The sequence below is a fragment of the Carica papaya genome, chromosome 7 (assembly GCF_054855325.1).
Source record: "Carica papaya isolate Zhongbai chromosome 7, ASM5485532v1, whole genome shotgun sequence".
Taxonomy (NCBI): domain Eukaryota; kingdom Viridiplantae; phylum Streptophyta; class Magnoliopsida; order Brassicales; family Caricaceae; genus Carica; species Carica papaya.
The window spans coordinates 2,168,923-2,191,820 of record NC_142315.1 but is presented as its reverse complement, the minus strand read 5'-3'; the positions used below and the strand labels follow the sequence as shown (position 1 = coordinate 2,191,820).

General features: G+C 37.8%; 4 protein-coding genes across 8 annotated transcripts; 3 read left to right on the top strand and 1 right to left on the bottom strand.

Moving 5' to 3' along the window:
- The first annotated feature begins 1,454 nt into the window (after nt 1-1,454).
- Nucleotides 1,455-3,186, top strand: LOC110817901 (putative cyclin-D6-1). The gene is made up of 6 exons (XM_022046618.2): nt 1,455-1,787; nt 1,896-1,982; nt 2,065-2,160; nt 2,253-2,454; nt 2,543-2,673; nt 2,765-3,186. The coding sequence occupies exons 1-6, from the start codon at nt 1,605-1,607 to the stop codon at nt 3,026-3,028; spliced, it is 963 nt and encodes a 320-aa protein (XP_021902310.1). The 5' UTR covers nt 1,455-1,604; the 3' UTR covers nt 3,029-3,186.
- A 3,673-nt stretch (nt 3,187-6,859) lies between these two features.
- LOC110817742 (putative disease resistance protein At4g19050) lies at nt 6,860-13,560 on the top strand. Of its 3 annotated transcripts, none has more exons than XM_088208430.1 (5): nt 6,860-6,877; nt 7,118-7,277; nt 7,500-7,556; nt 7,864-11,940; nt 12,779-13,560. In XM_088208430.1, the coding sequence occupies exon 4, from the start codon at nt 7,872-7,874 to the stop codon at nt 11,907-11,909; it is 4,038 nt and encodes a 1,345-aa protein (XP_088064556.1). In that variant the 5' UTR covers nt 6,860-6,877; nt 7,118-7,277; nt 7,500-7,556; nt 7,864-7,871; the 3' UTR covers nt 11,910-11,940; nt 12,779-13,560. The 3 variants fall into 3 exon arrangements, with proteins under 3 accessions (XP_088064556.1, XP_088064555.1, XP_021902096.2); XM_088208429.1 differs by lacking the exon at nt 6,860-6,877 and adding an exon at nt 6,901-6,919; XM_022046404.2 differs by lacking the exons at nt 6,860-6,877; nt 7,118-7,277; nt 7,500-7,556 and having other exon boundaries at nt 8,077-8,217; nt 8,319-11,940.
- A 109-nt stretch (nt 13,561-13,669) lies between these two features.
- Nucleotides 13,670-16,498, bottom strand: LOC110817972 (uncharacterized). The gene is made up of 2 exons (XM_022046699.2): nt 16,190-16,498; nt 13,670-15,914 (listed from the first exon to the last, which is right to left on the bottom strand). The coding sequence occupies exon 2, from the start codon at nt 15,775-15,777 to the stop codon at nt 13,768-13,770; it is 2,010 nt and encodes a 669-aa protein (XP_021902391.2). The 5' UTR covers nt 15,778-15,914; nt 16,190-16,498; the 3' UTR covers nt 13,670-13,767.
- Nucleotides 16,499-16,933: 435 nt separating this feature from the next.
- Nucleotides 16,934-22,424, top strand: LOC110817731 (putative disease resistance protein At4g19050). Of its 3 annotated transcripts, none has more exons than XM_088208428.1 (3): nt 16,934-17,711; nt 17,902-19,571; nt 19,671-22,231. In XM_088208428.1, exons 2-3 carry the CDS (start codon nt 17,910-17,912, stop codon nt 21,951-21,953), a joined length of 3,945 nt encoding a protein of 1,314 aa, XP_088064554.1. In that variant the 5' UTR covers nt 16,934-17,711; nt 17,902-17,909; the 3' UTR covers nt 21,954-22,231. The 3 variants fall into 3 exon arrangements, 2 of the variants coding, with proteins under 2 accessions (XP_088064554.1, XP_088064553.1); XR_015813667.1 differs by adding an exon at nt 22,272-22,424 and having other exon boundaries at nt 16,935-17,711; nt 17,902-22,009; XM_088208427.1 differs by having other exon boundaries at nt 16,935-17,507; nt 17,655-17,711; nt 17,902-22,231.
- The last annotated feature ends 474 nt before the right edge of the window (nt 22,425-22,898 follow it).

Genomic DNA, 22,898 nt, shown 5'->3' with positions numbered 1-22,898 from the left:
CGATTATCGGTTCAGTACGATTCAATTAAGTTATACGTTCGGGTGTCTTTGTTGGGCAATTACGTAAATAGTAAGTATTTAATGAATAAAATATACAAATTTAAAATTGAAAAAGAAAGATGAAGATGCAATGGGGGTGGGGGATATAGAGAATTTGATTGATGAATGAGGAGGAGTAGGGCCATGAAACAAAATTGGCATTAATAGGAACACGCGAGTCATATGTAAAGGCAGCAGGCCAAGTTTCTGGCTGTCAAAAACTTTGATGGGTCTCCATAGAATTTACTTTTTACTCGCAGCTGTCTCCCTCTTACCCAAAATTTAAAAACCCTAAGTTTTTTTAACCATTCAATTTTGAAGATTAGATAACTTTTCAATCTCATTGGTCCATTACATTTATCTCTCTGCTTACTTACAGTCTTGTATCAATACCAGCAAATCTTGTCTCTTCTTTCTCCATATTGGACCACTCAATCCCTTCCCCACCCTTCTTTCTTTCTTCCCACCCTTTTATTTACCCAATAAAAAGTTCATGCCTTTCTCTCTCTCTCTCTCTCTCTCTCTCTCTCTCTCTATATATATATATAAAGTGTTACCCATAATATCATTCTGGCTCGAGACAAAGATTACTTAAAAGCAAGATTAACCCAATATTTAAATGTTAGTCAATCTCATTATCTTATAACTTTAGGAGTGTTAATCAATATGCATAGTGCAAGTAACACTCATGATTGAGTCCAAATTATTTGACTGTTAAAACTTTAAATTTAATTGTTAGACACTAAGTGATTTTGCTTTCATATAAAGTTGAATAATTCTATTTTTTTAGCTCACCCGTATAGTTATTATAGATATAATCATGCTCCTAAATTACAGTATATAAAGTACATAACATATATATATATTAAGACTCTGGACCAGGACGATGATATCTGCTGGAGAAGTACTGGAGGAAAAAAAGCTGGTGATAAAAGCTGCTGTGGCAGCTACAATATGTACTCACCACTGGATTTAGTTATACATGTATGTATATTCATCTATCCATGTTTGTATAGCCGAACAGCATGGATGAATGTATATGTTGGATTACTATACAGTATAGATACAGATAGAACATATTTCATTCCCTTTCAATTTTACATTCCAGAAGAAGCAAATTAATTATCAATCCTTATTTTCTTGCGAGATAATATTTAATCTTGTTTTTTCACAGTGAAAGTTACCAATTTACCATACGGGAATTACAATTTTACAGAATGAAATAATCAAACAAAAGCATTTTACCTAACAGTACCCTGTGAAATAAATGCAACCAGAATGTTTTTTTTTTTTTTACTGTGTTTTTTTTTTTCTTTTCCAAGGAGAAGATAAGGTTGAAACTTGATGAGGAAGAGGGTGCAGGGACCAACAACATATAAGTTAATGGAGTTGCAGAGAGACTGAGAACTGAACCAGAAGATTTTACAGCTTCTCTTCTTCTTCTTTTTCTTTTTCTTCTTCTTTTTCTAAAGCACAGAAAGCGAAGCTTCTGTTTTCCATCGTTATTATTTATTCTCAACGTAAACCCAATAGGGGAAAGAAGGAAAGAAAAACAAGAAAAGAAAATGGAGTTTGATCTTGAGAATCCATTGACGAGCTTGGAAGAAGATTACCACCAACCTGATACTATCCCAGTTCTGTTCTCTACTGAATCTGATCACATGCCTTGTAAAAATCTTCTACAAATCTTGAAAACCAGTGACTTTCTCTTCTCTTTTCGTCATGAAGCTCTCTCTCTCATTTTACAGGTGATGAAACAAGAAAGAAATAAAAAAAAAAAAAACAATGGAACAGTAACTTGTTTGATTCTTTTTCTTCTGGGTGGAATATCTTTGTTGACTCGTTTTGAATGGCAGGCTCAGTATTCTTGCAACTTTGACCAGTCAGTATCTTATCTTGCTGTTAATTACATGGATCGGTTCATCTCCAGGCAAGAAATTCCGGTAATGAAGTTGCTTACTTTTTGCTTTAATATACATGTATTTTCTGTTTGGTTGCTGAGAAAATCTTGGCGAATTATTGCAGCAAGGAAAGCCCTGGGTGTTGAGACTACTTGTTACTTCTTGTCTTTCTCTTGCTGCAAAGATGAATAACACAGAGTTTTCAGCCTCTAATTTTCAAGTAAAGCTTTTTCTTTTAACAAAAATGATACTGAAAAATCACATTTTCCTTCTCTTTCTTTGACTCATTTACTCCATGAAAAAAAAAAACAGAGAGGATATGGATTCATGTTTGATGCTCAGACAATTCAAAGGATGGAGCTTTTGATTCTTGATGCTCTGAAATGGAGATTGAGATCAATAACACCTTTCTCATTTACCCATTTCTTCATTTCCTTTATTCAACTCAAAGATCCTCCATTAAAACAAGCTCTCAAAAAACGAGCTACCCATCTGATCTCCTTAGCTCAAAATGGTAAGAACAGAACAAAAAAAAAGAATCTTGTTTTTCGTTGCAGAAACGGAGTTTCATGGCTGCCCTCTGTTTTATTTTATTTTTGCAGAAATTAGTATATTAGAGTTCAAGCCATCGATAGTTGCAGCATCATGTCTTCTTCTAGCATCTCACGAGCTGCTCCCATTACAGTTTCCTTCTTTCAAAGAATCAATTTTGACTTCTGAGTATGTAAATAAAGTGAGTACTCCATTAAAATTTACCCCATAAAGCTTCTTCTTTTCTCTCTTGTTACATTTATTCATCTCTCTGGTTTTCATCTTTGTAACAGGAGAGTCTGTTAAGGTGTTTTAATGCAATGGAAGAGATGGTGGAGAAGGAGGAATACGAGTCAAAGTTAGATACACTGTCGAGCACGACGACTCCGTTGAGCGTCCTGGATTGGCACCGTACGAGATCAGAAAGTGAGAGCAGCACCGGAGACGCCGTTAACGTGGACGTTACGGTGCCAGAGAAGAGGAGAGAAATCAAACGGCGGAGATTGAATGGGTGTAGCGGTGATGAAAGTAGGGTCCACATATTCCAACGGTGTTGATAAGATCAAGAGGAAGGTGAGGAATCAGAAGATAACGGCTCGTCACTGTAACCTCATTTTCTCATTTAGTTTTGGAATGGAAAAAGTAAAAACCAAAAAAAAAAAAAAGTTATTTATTTTTTGTTTTTTCTTTTTTATAAAATTGGTCACTTATTCAAGACTAGAGAATTCTTATTTTCTCCAAAATTAATCATAAAAATACAATTTTTAAATAAAAATTATTATATTTTATGCCTATACATAAATTATAATACAATTTTTTTAAGAAAAATACATATTGATTATAAAGATTAGAAGGGAAAAGTGAAGGTCTGTCTCGTTGACCAGAAGAAAAGAGAGTAAAGGGGTTGTTTGGTCAACGGTAAAATCTGTGGGAAAGTAGGGAAAAGATTTTCAGAGGACATGAAATTGGCGGGAAAGAAAAGGGTTTAAAGAAAATTGTGGGGATAAGAGAGAGAGAGAGAGAAAGGCAGCGTTTTAAGGCACGTAGCTTTCTTGAAAGATTGCAGCATCTCTGTCCAAGCAAATGTCATATAACACTAATATAAAATTATATGCTCGATATATCATTTCTATCGAATATTAGAAGAACGATCTCAATCTATTATAAACTATGGTTCATCAATTTTGAATACCGCAAAATGGATACTCACTAGTGCATATGACCCTCCATATTGCTCAGCAAAAACCTGTTTTTAGAAGCAACTTATCCAACTAAACTCATATATTAGCTTTTTAAGTCGCTACTAGTGATTGACTTTAATGAAATTTTAAGTGTCATCGGAAGAAATAAAGAAAAAAATCAGAGTGGCGTATCTACCTATAAATTTAAGGAACGTTAAAAAATAATTTCGAGTTTAGAGACTTGCGGTTTATTGACAACACATTTCTTTGGGCAAATAAATTTGAAAGTTTACCTAGAAACTTCAGTTTTATATGGATTTGTCATTTTTTCTTACCATGATCCGCTCATTATTTTCACTTCAAGCTCTAAAAAGCTTGTCGCTGTACCACTCAAATTCAAAGAGGCTTGGTTGAGGGATGCCTTATGTGCGTTGGTGGTGAAAAATATCTTAGAAACATCATTCTTTGGCTCGGTTGCGCATCACCTGTAACACCCGAATAAAAATAAATATTTTATTTATTTATTTTTATTTTTATTTATTTATTTGAATTTTTTATTTAATTTAATGAAAATAAAAATAATAATAATGATAAAATTGGGTAAAAATATTATTTGGATTTAATTGAAATTGACTTTGAGAAAAAAGGGGTAAAAATTTAGATTATGGGAGTGTTTTTGAAAAGAAAATCAGAAACCGGGGGTCAAAACGCAATTTAAAAAAGTTGTACCACGTCAGCACCATGTCAGCAGTCACGTCAGCGGCCTGGTCAGCAGCCCCGACCAACCAGAACGCGCCGCGTGGCAAGGCAACGCTGACCAGGAAACGGGCCACGTGGGTGATCCGCGTGTGCGCGATCGGACAGCCCAGATCCGTTCCCGCGCACACGGACGGCCCAGATCCAACGTGCGCACGGACGACCCAGATTCACGCGCACGGACGGTCCAGATTCAATCAGGTACGGACGACCCAGATTGCATCGCGATGAACGGTCCAGATTTAATCCCAATTAAATCGCGATCGAACGGCCTAGATTCAATCTTGATAGACGGTCGAGATTAAAAGCCAAAGGGTATAAATACTCCCACCCACACCTGACCAAAGAAACTCTAGCCGCCAGTGCTCGTCGGAGAAGAAGAACCAGACGCCGGAGGAGTCGGCCGCCGCCACCCGCCGCCGCACCGGGGAAGTTTCCGACTGCTGATCGAGGAAATTTTCTCCCCCTTGCTCGTTTTTCGACGCTGAGTCCGCTTATGGCCAAACCGGAGCCAAACCACCGGCCAAACGGCCGAAAAACCCAGCCGAAATCCAGCGGCGCCGCCGCGCCCCTCCTCGATTTTTGCCTCCGATGAGGCCCTTCCCGGCCTCCGTTTGATGCAAAATTTATAACACTGTGATCACCGTTCTTTTCTCTACAGGTTGATCGGAGCCAAACATCAAAACGCGACTCACGTCGGAGGAGCCGCCGCACCCGAGAGCATCGCCGCCGGTAAGTTTTCGTTTTTCGTGATTTTTCGGCCCACCGAGGGCCCTAGAGTTGTTCTATCGCAGGGACCGATGCAAGCGTGACCGAATTCGACCGAAAACGGCCAACTCGAGGCGAATCGCCGCCGTAAGCGGCAGCGCCGTCGCCGGAGCACGGCGGACCCGCCGTGCCGGAATTGTGATATTGGCCGAAAGGGGCCCTTGGTCTAATTTTGGATTTTTTGGGACACGTGCAGGTACCAGTAGTGCGTTTCAGTTCCCCGAAAAAAATTCAGAGAAAATTAGGGACAACCTGTAGGCGCACTGTAGAGCCGTATTCAGACCCCGAAACAAGTAAGGACCCATCACCCTATTTCCTATCACGGTATTAAAACTAAATAAATAATTAAACTGTACTGTGTGACTTTATAAATGTATAATTAATTAAGGTTGCCAATGGAGCCCGAATCTGATACAACGTTGGACTGTTATTGTTTGATTTAATTTCCAGTATTAAATGCAGCATGATATTTGATGTAATTACGTTATGGTCTCGTATATATGAATCATGGTTTCTTTTATTATGGTTTGTATGATGATGAATCTGGTACTGTGTTGTCTTGTTTGGTGTCCATTACTGGTTTACATGTTGTGTGTGTTTGGATGATTGAAACTAAGAAAAAGGGCAAAAAGATTATGTGAATTGATAAGTGGATAATGTGGACAGCCTGACTAGATATCCTGGGAGATGGTGGACGGACCAGGTCCGTAGGAAACCCTACCGGGAACGTGGTCTCTCATACCGGACGAGGTATGGAGACCTTATGTGTTTTGGCGCCCATACCGGACGGGGTATGAGGACGGCCCGTTTCACCCTCATACCGGACGGGGTATTGAGGTTCATGGTTTTGGCGCCCATACCGGATGGGGTATGGGGACGGCCCTGGAATCAGGTTATAAATGTTAAGGGTTCACGGGTAGCGGGACCCCTATGGATCCCCATGGATACTAGTACGCTGGTAAAAGAGGAAAATTGTTGTCTGATGATTGAAATACAAAGGCGTGATAAGTATTATGTTATACAGTTCATATGATTTCATGATGATGATAATGTTATTGCTTTCATATGTTGTTTTATGAATCTCACCGAGGTAAGTGGACAGTAAAGGATTTTTTTACTGATAAAAGAATTTGTTATAAATTATGCTCCATTGGTCTTTTTGTGTTTTCTACCCACCTTTACCTCCGTGGCAGTGAGATAGTGTGATGTTTTTACTGGACTAGTGTAGTTCATTCCTTATTTAACCATTTCAGATCAGGAAGACATTGTTCCCGAGCCCGTTCCGCAGAAAGACGGCGAAGGGGACGCCTCAAGACTCTGTAGTTATATTTATAGTTCTTATTTTCAAGTATATCTTTTAATTAGTTTGTTATTTTATATTTTGAGCACGTTTTTTGTTTTGTGTAAGGGATGTTGATCAAAATTTTTGTTACATTTCCGCATTTGACATTTTTAATACATGTATTTCATTTTAAATTTTCGGTGTCGTTACATCACCAACAACACTAGTTAAATGGTGTAAATCATATTTTAGATACATTAGAATTAACCTTAAACATGTCGCAACAGAACTTGATAAAATCTAACAATTGCAGTCTATTTTACGGAACCTACAAAAAGAAGCAGCATCATAAAGATGAATTATACGAATGATAGATTATAGATGAAACCTATGAGAAACAGTGAAGTATAGAAAAATTAGTAAGTGAGAGGGACCTAGACCCTAGATACTTCCACTTATTGGTAACGAAATGAAAAAAAAAGACTATTGAAGCAATAATTTATTCTGTCTGATCTAATCCAATTTGTTTTGTCGAAGCGAAGTGATGATGTTATTTATATTATTCTCCATCTTCTACATCTTGTTGACTCGCTGGTTTTGGTAGAATAGTCCTTTTTCTACTCATATGGTTCTCACTCTTTCTCTTCCGCCCTGTGCAGATCTGCAGCAATTTTTTTATTTATTGAGATTTTGATTGATGCGGAGGAGAGAGAACGACATGATCGAGATCCGAAAGAAACTAAAATGAAGACCTCAATTTGTGCAAAATAACCACCAAGGCCTCTCAGCTGATCAGATGTTCCATCATCGAGAAATTTAGTAAGAAATCAAGCAGATGATGCAGAGCTTACAATTTATTATTAGTTCTTATAAATTATTCATCATTTACAATCTCAAAGTTTGTGATTGACTATTTTAGTAGACAGGGTCAACAGTTTTTAAAAACTATAATTAATGCTGTGAGCTGTCCGTCTTCCACTACCGGCTTCCTATTCTGATTTACAATTTGCTAACAACCTTCTGCTTCTTTTCTTCATCCAGAAGAAGCTCCTGGCAACTGATACTGCTTTCATCGGAGTGCCCAATTGAAATCTACAGGTTTTTAATCATCTCCTTCATATATTATTCAGTTTCCGAATTTCTGAGTTCTACTACACTTGAAATTTTCTCTTGTTTATCTTGGACAGATTTACATCTGAATTGTTTTTGCATCTAGAAACTTACAGCTTTCATCTTATTTATCTTAAGAAACATTCTCTTCCACCATTCTTACAATGACTCCCATAATCCTAAGCTGTAACTTTTATCATCTTATTTATCGTATGTCACCATTCTGTGATTGCTTGTTTCGTATTTACTGGCGCATGATAGGAAGATATTTCTTCATACGAACATTTTGTTGCAGGATCTGCCATGGCTAACGGGGACGCATTGGGTGTGCGCCTACAAAACATATTGGACGCACTATGCGCAGACCATGTCAAAGTGGTGTGTCTAGTTGGGAAACCGGGAATAGGGAAAACATGGACGGCAAACAAGGTTAGTGATATTGTAAAGCAAAAAGGTCTGTTTGATTTATGTTTTTGGCTGTCTATGAGCAGAAAACATGACAAGGAATCTCCACTTGAGAGGATTGCTGCTCATTTGCCTATATGTCTGCCAACTGAGGAGTGGGATGAGGATAACGATGGTGATGACGATGAGGATGAGGAGATGCAGACAGAAGTTTATCTGAAACAGAAAATATCAACAGCTATTGGTACGAAGAGGTGTCTTTTAATCTTGGATGGAGTCTTAAAGGGAGCGAAAGTAGATGATATTGTATCAGAATTTGAATCCTTGATTCCTGATTTTAAGCAGCCTTCATTTAAAGTCTTAGTCACCACCACAGATTACTCTGGAAATCTTATTGGTCCTTACTTGGAGGTGGTGGAGTTGGAACCCTTGTCTGCAGCAGAGACATTCAGTCTTTTGGATGAACACGTCAAAAATCCAGATTTTAAACTACTATTTGAAGACATCTACAAGGAAAGTGAGGGTGCTCCTGCTAAAATTGAGGCCATGGCAGAAGCACTAAATTACATTGCAGAATATAAATCTCGAGATTCAAGAAGAGAGTTTGGAGTAGACCCAACAGGTACTGATGTTTCCATCATTATGCCCTGCTTTCTCCAAATTGCCCATTCAATTCTGCCAACCAATGATCTGATTCATTGTTTCTGGCACAGCTGGCAGTACATTCACTTGAATGGTCCTGTTAATTTCACTCAATTGATAGCTCATTGGATTATGGAGGGTTGTCTTGGTCGTATTAATTGTATTGAGGATGCTTTTAAGAAGGGTTACTCTGTTCTCATGGAGCTTATAAATCTACGCTTTCTCAAATATGTGAAGTCCAACAGCGTTGTAATGGTGGGATGTGCAATGAAAGTGCCTTATTGGTGGATCAAAAATGAAGAAGATCATGTGATTTACCATAAGAACATAGATGGAGGACAATATTCAAGTAGGGATTCCCAAAGATTTATAGGTGCAGAGAGCTGTTTAATGGTTCCTGCTTTGAAGGACAACACGTGGGAAGGATTAGGGGACATTGCATTGATTGATGGCGTGATAAAGACAGTTGGATGTAGCAGCAAATTAGAGAAAATCTCAACATTATTGCTTGATGGTAATTCTCTATGCAAGGAAGTCCCAGATGCATTCTTTCATAGCCTGAATGGACTTAGTGTTCTTGCTATATTCAATCCCATGCTCAAATCTCTACCAGCATCATTTTTACACATGCAAGAGCTTACAACGCTTATCTTAAGGGGCTGTGAGTTTCTAGAGGATATTGATCAGATAGAAGAGCTCAAATCATTAATTATTCTTGAGATATCTGGTGCTACATCATTGATGACAATTCCAGATGATTCATTGCAGCAAATGCTTCATCTCCAAAGTCTCAACCTCTCTGAAGCACAGGTTGAAATGTTACCTGTTTCTCTTTCTAACTTAACTGAATTACGTTGGCTTATCTTAAGAGGGTGTCGCCACCTAAAAATGCTTCCACGACTAAGCGCCTTGAAAAAGCTTGAGGTCATTGACCTTTCTGGTGCCTCATGTTTCGAAAGATTCTATGATAGAACCTTTTCACAGTTCACAAAACTCAGGATCCTTGACGTTTCCCACTCGCAGATTGATCGCCTGCCACTTCTATCTGGTTGTGAAGAGCTAACACAACTCATGTTAAGAAACTGTAGATCCTTAACTAGACTTCCAATGCTAAATGGGCTTTCTAATCTCCAGGTTCTTGATCTTTCTGGTGCTATCAGTTTAAAGGAAACCTACGATGACATTTTTGAAACTGCACATAGCCTTAAAGTTCTTGATTTATCTGAAACTGGCTTGCATGCCCTACCTTCCATCACTTGCAATCTTTCTCATATTTTGCTAAGAAATTGTACAGCACTGACGAAGCTGCCAAGTACAAAAGCTTGTAGAGATCTTGAATTACTTGATCTCTCTGGTTCCTCTAATGTAGTTGAAATTGAAGATCAATCCTTTCAACATTTGTGGTGTCTTCGTTGCCTAAACCTCTCAAGTACCAAAGTCCAGTCTCTACCATCACTCTCCCACCTTCTTAACCTTCGCTTTGTCATTTTAAGGGATTGTGAATTCTTACAGCATCTTCAAGAAATGGAAGGACTTGCAAGACTCGAGGTACTTGACCTCACTAATGCACGTTCTCTAACAGGTTTTGATTGCAATGAGTTCCAAAATATGAGCAAGCTTATCCTATGTGGTTGTTCCTCACTTAATGAGTTGCCACATTTCCCTAAAAATCTTGAAATGATTGATCTTTCTGGTTGCACTAATTTGTTATTAATTGGTCTTTCCAATAGACTCTGGGGTCTGTCTGAACTTCGGATACTCAGGCTTTCTGAAATTCGGGATGTTTACCTTCCCACCATAAAGTCTCTATCAAATCTTGTTGAGCTTAATATTTCTAATCTAGGAGTTACTCCTAGAGAACACTCCCTGAGTAATTTATTTCATAATAGGAGGAACCTTTTCAACGTGACTTATACTCCCCTCTACCCAGATGTTTTCTCCCCAAGTAACTTAACCCAGTTGTCACTGAGAGGGTGGTCAGACATGGAAGATGTGTCAGCCTTAAAAACGCTTACGAGCCTTAAAGTTCTTGATCTTTCCAAAACAGCAGTCAAACGCCTTCCTTCCCTGAAGTTCTTATGCAACCTCTGCCAGCTCTTGCTAAGAGATTGTTGGGGCCTGGAGAAGCTGCAGCATTTGGAATCTCTTAGTCACTTGGAGGTTCTTGATCTTTGGGGTACTGGGATAAAAGAATTTCTCTATGAGATCTCAGAGCTGCCTCGCCTTAACAGCCTTCATCTCCCCCTCCTGAAGGAATCTAAAGAACTTGATTGGAGGAGGATAAAGCGCATTCCTGAGGAACTAAATTGGGTTGATTGTGACGTCTTTCGGGCGACAAAAATATTTCCATTGAGTGTAAATAATCCCCACGTAATGGTTCGTGGCAGCAAGTTTTTTGAATTTTTGGACGAAAATCCCACGTTATGGGCTGCATACTTCAAGCAATTTGAGTTCTCCGTTTTACCTCCAATAAAGCAAGGTGAAGGTGGAGATTTCTTTAGCCACAGAGATGAAGTCAAATTTAGAGATATCTACACAAGAATCAGATGTTTTCCTAGGTACTTGGAAATCCACAGGCAGTCTCTGGAAATTCGGTCTTGCAGTCCCTTCCTCGGTCTGCAGGGTGTTCTCAAGCGTGCTCGATATATATGTATACGAGATAATGCAAATATCAGTTGCTTATATGAATTGGGTGCAAACAATATCAGCGCAATGAGTGGCTGTTGCATAGAGAGATGCACTAACATGGAGAGCGTTTTCGGTAGAGAAGAGGAAGCTATTGGAGCATCAAACAAACTTGAGATTCTGCAGATTCTTAACCTCCCTAATCAGAAGAGCATACGCAACAAGAATTTCCAAGTTGAGAGATTCAGTAATCTTAAGCACCTGTATCTAGAATGTTGTCCACTGCTTGAAACTGTTTTCTCCTTGTCCTGGCAACCAATGAACCTTCAGACTCTTCAGATTAGGTTCTGTGATAATCTCAAACGTGTGTTTGAGTTTGATGGAACAACGGTGTGTTCAATGAAACATCTAAAGATTCTGCATTTGTTTGAACTGCCAGAGTTGAAAAGCATTGGAGCTGCCTTGCCTTCTCTTGAAAGATTTACAGGGGGAGAATGCCCAGAACTTGATGACTTTTTCACATGCTTCTTTCTTTTTGTTCGGGCAATACAAAACTGGACTATGACCATAAGTTCTGATGACAGTCAGGCCTGTCTTGGGTCGCTGAAGTTGCCTCCCCGAATAAAGCACATGGCCTCTCAGAAAAATAATGAAATTTCACATGAATGAACACTTGGAGAACTTTGAAAACTAACTCCAGGTTTGTTATGATTGCAGTTTTATGTCATTGTATGTATTTAATTGATGCCCAGGGTTTGTTATTTTCTATTTTATATTAAAATCTAATTGCAGCAGAGCATGCTATTATTTTTAGCAATTTAGAAGCGTACTTATCAATTGTACTTGTCAGAAACTACAGGGTAAGTTGATTTAAACTAGAGTCAGTAATTAGCAATAAACTGCTATAATGATGTTAAAATATTTGCAGTTCCCAGATCATCCTACTTAGACTTAACTAGATATTTCTTGCATCAAAGTTGGAGGATCTTTAGAGATCTATGCATCAAGTAATTTCTACTAGAAATTTATTGTTCAATCTCACTTTTTCTACTATTTTCTCACCATTTCTTTTGCCCCATGGAATCTCCTGCATGCAGTTCTTATATTGTTGTATAAAGGAAGCTGAATATTCTTCCTTCTTTGGTGAATTGCCTTATTTTAAGTGTTTGTGTTTGATGTGCTTTTTTTTAACCTTATAATTAAAAATGATAGTCTTCTGAAACCCTGACCACAGGAGTGTTTTTGTTCCTTATCTTTTTTTCTGAAAGAAATGAGTTTTTTCCTTCCTTATTTTAGCTTTTACATCATCTGTATAACTTTATAGTAAATTTCAGCATTCAAAAAGCAATCCTTTAACAGGGTAAATTTCAGCATTACTACAATAGCTGCAAGTTTTCAGGCCTCTGCTCATGGTGATCTAAAATAGTTTTTTCATTTAACATTTAAATTTAAATGCTCAAATTACTTTGGTGGTTTCACGACATGTATGGTTTGGCAGGTTCTATGTTTTAACCTAGTTAACTTGTATTGTTCTGCAGGTACTATGATGCTTCTGTGTATTTCTTTTTCTTAATGGTGAGAAGCGGACTAATGGTTTCTACTGCTTTGGAGCTGTCTATTTTCTTGTTTCTGGTGTTGGTTTCGTTACGATGTTGCTACTTTGTGAAGAATATGCTCTAGTTTGCTGGAATGTGAACGTCATTTTCATGAGGAGTTGAGTGGTTATCCTGCAGTTTAAAGTTTAGAAGAATTCGGCTAGCTAGCTAACAGGTGTTTCTGTGATTATGTGTTGAGGACTCATGTATGTTTTACCCAGAAGCTTTAACTTTGAAGCTTGTCTGGGATATGAGAAAGGTTGTGAACTTTTGTTGGTAATTCAGCGTATAGAAAAAATCCTCGGAGAATGAAGTAGCAGATCTTGCTGTTGAAACGTAACTTCATCATTGGTTTTCTCTCTTGCTGCTATGTGAGAGTTTGCGTTCCTGGCTGTTGCGATTTTTTTTTTATGATCTTCACTTGGATGTAAGATTGAATCACATGTTCATAAGATTTCAAGTGAAAATTGTTTTGTTTGATTCTCAAGCTTCTTTACATAAAGATGAGATGATTATAGCCTGGTACAAAAGCTGCTATATGCGGAGTGGAGGAGACATCTGCCGCTATTGCATGCGATTTTTGGTCAAAGTTTGTCGCTAATAAGTGCAATTGCGGGTTATATAGGTTATATTTAATCTTCAATTTTCACTTTTGTCATGTTTTGTTTTTTGCAGATTGTAATTATAACATGGAGTAGACTTTTACCAATATATATTAAGTGAAATACCTGAGTACTTATTAGTATAATTTTATTGAATAAATTATCGGAATTTTTACAGTATCATATAAATATTCATGATTAATCTAGTAATATTGAGTTTAACAATAGACAATAAAAAAGAAAAAAAAGTCTTTTCATGATAATCTGTTAAGGAAAATTCTTCTCAAAATCATAAATTCTAAATGATCAAAAGAACATTACTTGATCCCATCATTTCCTCACAACAAATTTTATTCTGGCAACATTAGCATCTTGAAACTGCGTTCCTAAACCCAAATGATTCATCAATAACCAAACCAAAGTGAGAAGCTCTCCACCCCTGCTCGGCTGCTGAGCATGTATATTAGGCCTACAGTTGATAGCAGCATATGACAGCAATTCTACCCAGACTTGGCTCATCAGCTTCCATGGATTTGTGTTTGATTTTACCAGTTGTTGTGCAAGTATACAAGCATCAACCAATACCGATTTGCTCAAACCCCCTTTGACAGCACTGGGATTGATATCTGCTTCGACGCGAAACAGTTGTTGGCAAGCACTTTTCTCATCTAAAATTGATGACTTGTGTAGATATCTCTTGGTGTCTGCAAACGTATCTTGGAATATAATTTGCCAATTGCCAGAAACTGTGGCCATCATAGTAGGCTCTGCCACCAGAAGATAAAACATGTAATGTGAAAGCAAGTTGCATAAGTCTCTATTCTCATCTTCAGAACTATCATATTTGTTGTGGCATATATCTGTAGCTATGTGCCACAGAAGAAGGCTTTCTACATATTCGATATCTGACACACTCCATTTAAGGTGTCTATTCGGAGTATCACTTAGAATCCCATCACCTCTTTGCAGACATATCTTCTTCCCCAGTTCTACAGTCTTTGCAGTCAGAGCTTTATGTTTGAGCTCTTTGAAAATGAGATGCCATGCGTTGGGGTCTAATTCTTTGTCAGATGAGTACAGTGCGATTTTTATGGTGTCCAACATTCCCTTAACACCCAAAACTTCAATCAATTTGCTGAAAGATTCTGGATAATCATGAATGCACCAACTCATAAAATTGTACTGGCCAACTAAATTAGACCATCGGCGTCTCTCAATAACCATGGATTCAATATATGGGACTATCCCATTGCTGTGAGCAATGATAGTCCAATCTGAGAAAATGAGCATTACGAAAGATATGATGTCCAAAGCAATTGCTCCCGCAAGCAAAGCTACTGTAATTATAATGTCTATCTTTCTATACCCATCTTTACTGATGAAGGCAAATGAGATAGAAGCTGCCAAAATACAGATGAAATTAACAATGCGGAAGAAGTAGCCTTTCTTGCAACGCACCACCACAATCTTAGTATGAAGAACCTCATAGAGGAGACTAAGCTCCACAACCAGTATCCGAAAAACATCAAAAGAGTTTCTATTGAGAAAGAATTCTCGACTGGCAAGGCGTTCTTGTGAGCCCAGAAGAAGACCTACAATTAGCCCCTTGAAACTGTTAAAAAATGTGAACGCATACTGCAATACTGCTCTGGAACTCATTTGATCACTTGATCCTACTTCTTCTGGGTAGTTTTGATATTCTTCATCCGGGCCTTTTATCATCTTTGTTCTTGCCGGAAGATTTGCTTTGGTAATTGATGAATACATCTGAACCACTCTTTCATATTCAGGACCAGGATTTGGTTTCCTACAAACCGATTCCCCAAAATGATCAAGACAAGCAAGATATAAAGCACGAGTCCTCTCTGCAAATCTAATAGTTCCTGCAATTAGCACCAGAATGGTAGGCACCAAAAGTCTGTTTCCTGGAATTGTTTGGAGTAAGACATAAATAGCAGCCAGAACCTGTAAAATGAGACTCAGCAAGTGCCTGATCCACAGCTCATTATCCTCCAGAGAAAAAGCAGTAATGGTATCAGGACCACCCAGATGCAGCAAAAGAAAGGGTGCCCAAAAAGCTAAGAGCTCAGCATTGTCATGAGGTCCGCAATCTTTACCCTGTTTGCTAGAGATTAACCCAACTGCAACGGCAGCAACCCAGTCTGCAAGCAAGTAAGCTGACCAGATTCCAATAATTATCCATGTCTTTCCTCTTCGTTTCCTTGAAGATGAGAAAAAGATCAAGACAATCTGCAGTGCCAGACTCACAGCAATGGCGACCCGGAGATTCCATCTATCCCACCGCTCCTTTACCTTGTCTGGAACCGCGAGCACGGCCATGATTCGTTATTCACCTAGTTCAACGGGTTATCTGTGTAATCCCCAACTCTGTTTGATGCTTGGGAAATTTACTTGTTACTGAGAATTTCTCCAGTGACAAAGGAAGAAGAAGCTAATGGGTGTTGAGAGGAACCAGTCTGGAATAAATGAAGTCATCACAAATTAATTTAATCAAAAATTTGTAGAGCCGACGAAAATTAATTAGCCGAATTTATTGACCGGTCAAAACGATCCAGCTGAAGGAGAGAGAAACAAAAGAAAAAAAAAAAAAACAATCTAAACCTGTAATTGGCTCTTGCATAAAGTAAAAAAAGTACCCCTCAATTTAATTATAATTACGATAATAATTAAAAATTTGCAAGAGAAAACAAGAAAGAGGAAAGAAAAGAAGAAGACTGCTGGAGACACTAACCTCCCATCCGTAATCAGCGATCAGACATCCTCCGTCTCTAACCAAAAATGAAAGATGATAATGGAATTACAGAAGGAAGCAGAAACGAAATAAGTGATAACTCGAATCAGAATGGCGGAAGAAATCAAAGCTTCCAAGATCTCTGTCTTCGAATCTCCTTTCTCCAGGAATCGTGCACTCCAAGATCTCTGTTGAAATCTCCGAGTATGGAAGTACGCGGCGGAGGAGTAGTCGTGGGGAGCAGGAGTGAGGAAAATGAATGGGAGAGAATTTGCGGGAGCTTCAAGGATTTATTAAGTCAAAAAGTAAACGGCTGAAGTCTTTGAATATACTATTTTATATTAAATATTATTTATTTTTAAATATTTATTGAAAATGATGTTTAAATAAATGATTAAAAAAGAGAAAATAAAAGTTGACAGATATGATTGTAAATTAAATTATAATTTAATATTAAAAAAATACCACGTCTTTCTTATTATTATTATTTGGGTTTTTTTTTTAATTATAATTATAATTATTGGATACATTTTCAAACCCACCACATGCCCTTCACGTTCTTATTACAAAATCCCATAAAAAAGGGCAAGAGAGATCGTGTTTGTTTCAATAATGTGTGTCTGTGTATATATATATATATATATATGCCGACTGAAAATCCCTTCGGCCAATAGAAAATGGAATCTCACATGTACATGTTCATATGACACTCCATATTACTCACCAAAAGACATGTTTTTTGAGGAACACCTTCTCCGACCAGGCATTACTGTTTAACTTCAACTCTTTACTAGTGCTTGAATTTAATAAAGTTTTTAAGTGTCAACAGAAGAAATAGAGAGAGAGAAAGAGAGAGAGAGAGAGAGAAATCAGAGTAGTGCATCTTGATATTTTTAAATTTAAGAACATTAAAAATAGTCTAGAGTTTATAGACTGACAATCCATTTTCTTGGACAAATAAATTTCAAAGTTTACCTACCTATGTAGTGCCTTTATGAACAACCAATGGCATTGTCTAGTCTCGATAGAACCTTATGGGAATTTCTTACTTTGTTAATTTTATATAAAAAATCACCAAATGAACCATGTTTAATTCATAATCCAATTTGTTTTGTCCAAGTAAAGTGATGATGTTATTTATAGTTTATTCTGCATCTTCTACATCTTGTTGACTTGCAGGTTTTGGTAGAAAATTTAGAAAAGTAAGAATGTAGTTTACTCATCTGGTTGTTGCGGAGGAGAGAGAACGACATGATCGAGATCCAAAAGAAATCAAGCAGATGATACAGAGCTTACAATTTGTTATTACAATCTCGAAGTTTGTGATTGAATATTTTAGTACACAGTGTCATAACAGTTTTTTAAAAATTATAATTAATTCTGTGAGCTGTCCATCATCTACCTACCAGCATCCTATTCTGATTTACAATTTGCTAATCACCTTCTGTTTCTTTTGTTCATCCAGAAGAAGCTCCTGCCAACTGATACTGTTTCCACTGGAGTAGGCGATAGAAATCTACAGGTTTTTTAATAAGCTCTCTTCCTTTTTTTTTTTTTTTTTTTTTTTTTTCCTTTTCTTCACTCTCTCCCATAATCCTAACCTGTAACTTCTATCATGTTATTTGTCGTATGTCTCCATTCTGTCATTGCTTGTTTCTTATTTACTTGTCCCTAACAGGAAGATACTTCCTCGTACGAACATTTTGTTGCAGGATCTGCCATGGCTAACGGGGACGCATTGGGTGTGCGCCTACAAACCATATTGGACGCACTATGCGCAGACCATGTCAAAGTGGTGTGTCTAGTTGGGAAACCAGGAATAGGGAAAACATGGACGGCAAACAAGGTTAGTGATATTGTAAAGCAAAAAGGTCAGTTTGATTTATGTTTTTGGCTGTCTATGAGCAGAAAACATGACAAGGAATCTCCACTTGAGAGGATTGCTGCTCATTTGCCTATATTTCTGCCAAATGAGGAGTGGGATGCGGATGACGATGGTGATGAGGATGAGGAGATGCAGACAGAGGCTTATCTGAAACAGAAAATATCAACGGTTATTGGTAAGAAGAGGTGTCTCCTAATCTTGGATGGAGTTTCTAAGGGGATGAAAGTAGATGAAATTGTATCAGAATTTGAATTATTGGTTCCTGATTTTAAGCAGCCTTCATTTAGAGCCTTAGTCACCACCATAGATTACTCTGGAAATCCTATTGGTCCTTACTTGAAGGTGTTGGAGATGGAACCCTTGTCTGCATCAGAGACCTTCACTCTTTTGCAAAAACAAGTCAGAGATCCAAATTTTGAACTACTATTTGAAGGTATATATAAGGAAAGCCAGGGTGCTCCTGCTAAAATTGAGGCTATGGCAGAAGCATTAAACTACATTACGGAATATAAAGATCAGGATTGGATAAGAGAATTTGGAGTAGACTCAACAGTTACTGATGCTTCCAGCATTATGCTCTGTTTTCTCCAAATTGCCCATGCAATTCTGCGAACCAATGATCTGATTCTTTGTTTCTGGCACAGCTGGCAGTACATTCACTTAAATGGTCCTGTTCATTTCATTCAATTGATAGCCCATTGGATTGTGGAGGGTTGTCTGGGTCCTGTTGATTGTATTGAGGATTCTTTTAAGAAGGGTTACTCTGTTTTCATGGAGTTTATAAGTCGAGGGTTTCTAAAACATGTGGAGTCCAACTGTGTTGTAATGGTAGGATGTGCTATGAAAGTGCCTTATTGGTCGATCAGAGATGAAGAAGATTATGGGATTTACCACAAGAACAAAGATGGAGGGCATTATTCTGGTCGGGATTCCCAAAGATATGTAGGTACACAGAGCTGTTTAATGGTTCCTGCTTTGATGAGCGACATGTGGGAAGGATGTGGGGACATTGCACTGATTGATGACGTGATAAGAACTGTTGGATATAGTAGCAAATCAGAGAAAATTTCAACATTATTACTTGATGGTAATTGTCTAGGCAAGGAAGTCCCTGAAGCATTTTTCCAAAGCATGAGTGGTCTCAATGTTTTTGGCATCTTCAACCCCATAATTAAATCTCTACCAGCATTTTTTTCGCTCATGCAAGAGCTTACAGTGCTTGTCTTAAGGGGCTGTGAGTTTCTTGAGAATATTGATCAGATACAATGGCTCAAATCGTTAGTTATTCTTGAGATATCTGGTGCTACATCATTGATGACAATTCCAGATGATTTATTGCAGCAATTGCTTCATCTCCAAAGTCTCAACTTCTCTGAAGTACAGGTTGAAATGTTGCCTAGTTCTATTTCCAACTTAACTGAATTACGCTGGCTTATCTTGAGAGGGTGTCGCCACCTGAAAATGCTTCCACGACTAAGTGCCTTGCAAAAGCTTGAGGTCATTGATCTTTTTGGTGCTTCATGTTTTCAAAGATTCTACGAAAGTTCCTTTTTGCAATTTACAAAGCTCAGGATCCTTGATGTTTCCCACTCGCAGATTGATCGCCTACCACTTCTATACGGTTGTGAAGAGCTAACACAGCTTGTATTGAGAAATTGTAGATTCTTGACAAGACTTCCAAGGCTAAAAACGCTCTCTAATCTCCAAGTTCTTGATCTTTCTGGTGCTATCTGTTTAAAGGAGATCTATGATGACATTTTCAAAACTGCACAAAACCTTAAAGTTCTTGATTTCTCTGAAATTGGCTTGCATGCCTTACCTTCCATCACTTGCAATCTTTCTCATATTTTGCTAAGAAATTGTACAGCACTGACGAAGCTGCCAAGTACAAAAACTTGTAAGGACCTTGAATTACTTGATCTCTCTGGTTCCTCTAATCTAGTTAAAATTGAAGACCAATCCTTTAAACATTTGTGGTGCCTTCGTTGCCTAAACCTCTCAAATACCAAACTCCGGTCTTTACCATCGCTAGCGCATCTTCTTAACCTTCGTTTTGTCATTTTAAGGGATTGTGAATTCTTAAAGCGTCTTCCAGAAATGAAAGGACTTGCAGGGCTTGAGGTACTTGACCTCACTAATGCACGTTCTCTGACAGGTTTTGATTACAGCCAGTTCCCAAATATGCGCCAGCTTATCCTATGTGGTTGTTCCTCCCTTAGCCGGTTGCCAGCTGTCCCCAAAAATCTTGAAGTGATTGATCTTTCAGGTTGCACTAATTTGTCATTAGATAGTGAGGATTCCCATCCTCTGTTGGGTTTGTCTCGACTTCGGATACTCAGACTTTCTGGAATTTGGACTTTTTATTTTCCCATCTTGGAGTCTCTATCAAATCTTGAGGAGCTCAATACTTCTAATTTAAGATATCTACCTAGAAATGATTCTTTTCCGCGTCATTTACTTAGTGCTATGAGGAACCTTCGGATTCTCAACCTGTCCAAAACTCCCATTTACGTAGATGTTTTCTTCCTAAGTAACTTAACCCAGTTGTCACTGAGAGGGTGGACAGGGATGGAAGATGCATCAGGCTTGGAAAAGCTTACAAGGCTTGAAGTTCTTGATCTTTCTGAAACAGCAGTCACATGCCTTCCTTCCCTCAAGTTCTTATGCAACCTCCGCCAGCTCTTGCTAAGAGATTGTTGGGGCCTGAAGAAGCTGCAGCATTTGGAATCACTTAGCCACTTGGAGGTTCTTGATCTTTGGGGTACTGGGATAAAAGAATTTCCCTATGAGATCTCAGAGTTGCCTCGCCTTAAAAACCTCCATCTCCCCCTCCTGAAGGATACTGAAGAACTTGATTGGAGGCGGATAAAGTGCCTTCCAGAGGAACTAAATTGGGTTGATTGTGGCATCTTTGGGACAGGGAAAAGATTTCCATCGAGTGTAAATAATCTCCACATAATGGTCAGTGGCAGCAAGTTTTTCGAATTTTTTGATGAAATGAATCCTGTGTTATGGGATACATACTTCAAGCAATTTTATTTTTCTGTTTTACCTCCGAGAAAGCAAGGTGACGATGGAGATTTCTTTAGCCACAGAGATGAAGCCAAATTTAGAGATATTTACTCAAGGACCAGATGTTTTCCTAGGTACTTGGAAATCCACAGGCAATCTCTGGAAATTCGGTCTTGCAGTCCCTTCCTTGGTCTGCAGGGTGTTCTCAAGCGTGCTCGATATATATGTTTACGAGATAATGCAAATATCAGTTGCTTATATGAATTGGGTGCAAACAATATCAGGGCAATGAGAGGCTGTTGGATAGAGAGATGCACTAACATGGAGAGTGTTTTCAGTAGAGAAGAGGAAGCTGTTGGAGCATCAGACAAACTTGAGACTCTGCAGATTCTTAACCTCCCTAATCTGAAGAGTATATGCGACAAGACTTTGCAAGTTGAGAGATTCAGCAGTCTTAAGCATCTGTATCTAGACTGTTGTCCACTACTTGAAATTGTTTTCTCCTCGTCCCATCAACCAATGAATCTTGAGACTCTTCAGATTAGGTTCTGTGATAATCTCAAATGCGTATTTGAGTCTGATGGAACAACGGTGTGTTCGATGAAACATCTAAGGACTCTGCATTTGTTTGAACTGCCAGAGTTGAAAAGCATTGGAGCTGCCTTGCCTTCTCTTGAAAGATTTACAGGGGGAGAATGCCCAAAACTTGATGAGTTTTTTACATGCTTCTTTCTTTTTGTTGGGGCAATACAAAACTGGACTATGACCACGAGTTCTGGAGTTGAGGAACAATGTGATGACAGTAATGCCTGTCTTGGGTTGCCGAAGTTTCCTCCCCGAAGAAAACACATGGGCTCTCAGAAGTGAAGAAATGAAATTACACATGAACGAAGACTTTCAGAACTTTTGACAAGTAACTCCAGGTTTGTTGTTATTTGCAGTTTTATGTTGTTTTATCAATTTAATTGTTGCTCGGGGTTTGTTGTTACTTTCTATTTTATATCAGAAACTACTTGCACCAAAGCACTAAGACAAACCTCATCAAGAACAAGTTTCAATATAAACTTCCATCCATCAATTTGTCATATATGAAGATTAACTCTCTTACATCGACTTAATATAAGTAATTAAATGACAAAATAAATAAACTCGTCCTCTTATTTCGATTTATATATTTTTTTGCAGCTACTCTCTATGCTTTGAATGGTGTCAAGCGAAAATTATTAACGAATAATGCGAACAACAGAGTGACCGATGTGATTGTAAATTAAATTATAATTTAATATTAAAAGAATATAAAGTCTTTCTTGTTATTATTATTATTATTATTATTTTAATTTTAATTTTAATTTTTGGATACATTTTCAAACCCACCCCATGCCCTTCACGTTGTTATTACAAAATCCCATAAAAAAAGGGAAAGAGAGATCATGTTTGTTTTAATAATGTATACATATATATGCCGACTGAAAATTTATATTTATAAAAATTATTTGTTTATAAAATCCATTCGGCCAACTACTATTAATATTATTATATGCAATGTTTGGTTGGGTGAATAGAAAATGGAATCTCATGAAAACTTGAGGGAGAAATACATATATATATATATTCCTTTCGAAGAGCAATTTATTACTAAAATAAAATGAAAATGAATGAGAATCACTTGTTTATATTTATATAATTCGTTTACATTAAAATATCTCTTTTAACAATGACATCGATTAATTTTAATATAAATTTTATAAATATTATAATCAAAAGAAATAATCGAACTTGTAAACTTAAACTTTACCGATAACTCATTTATTT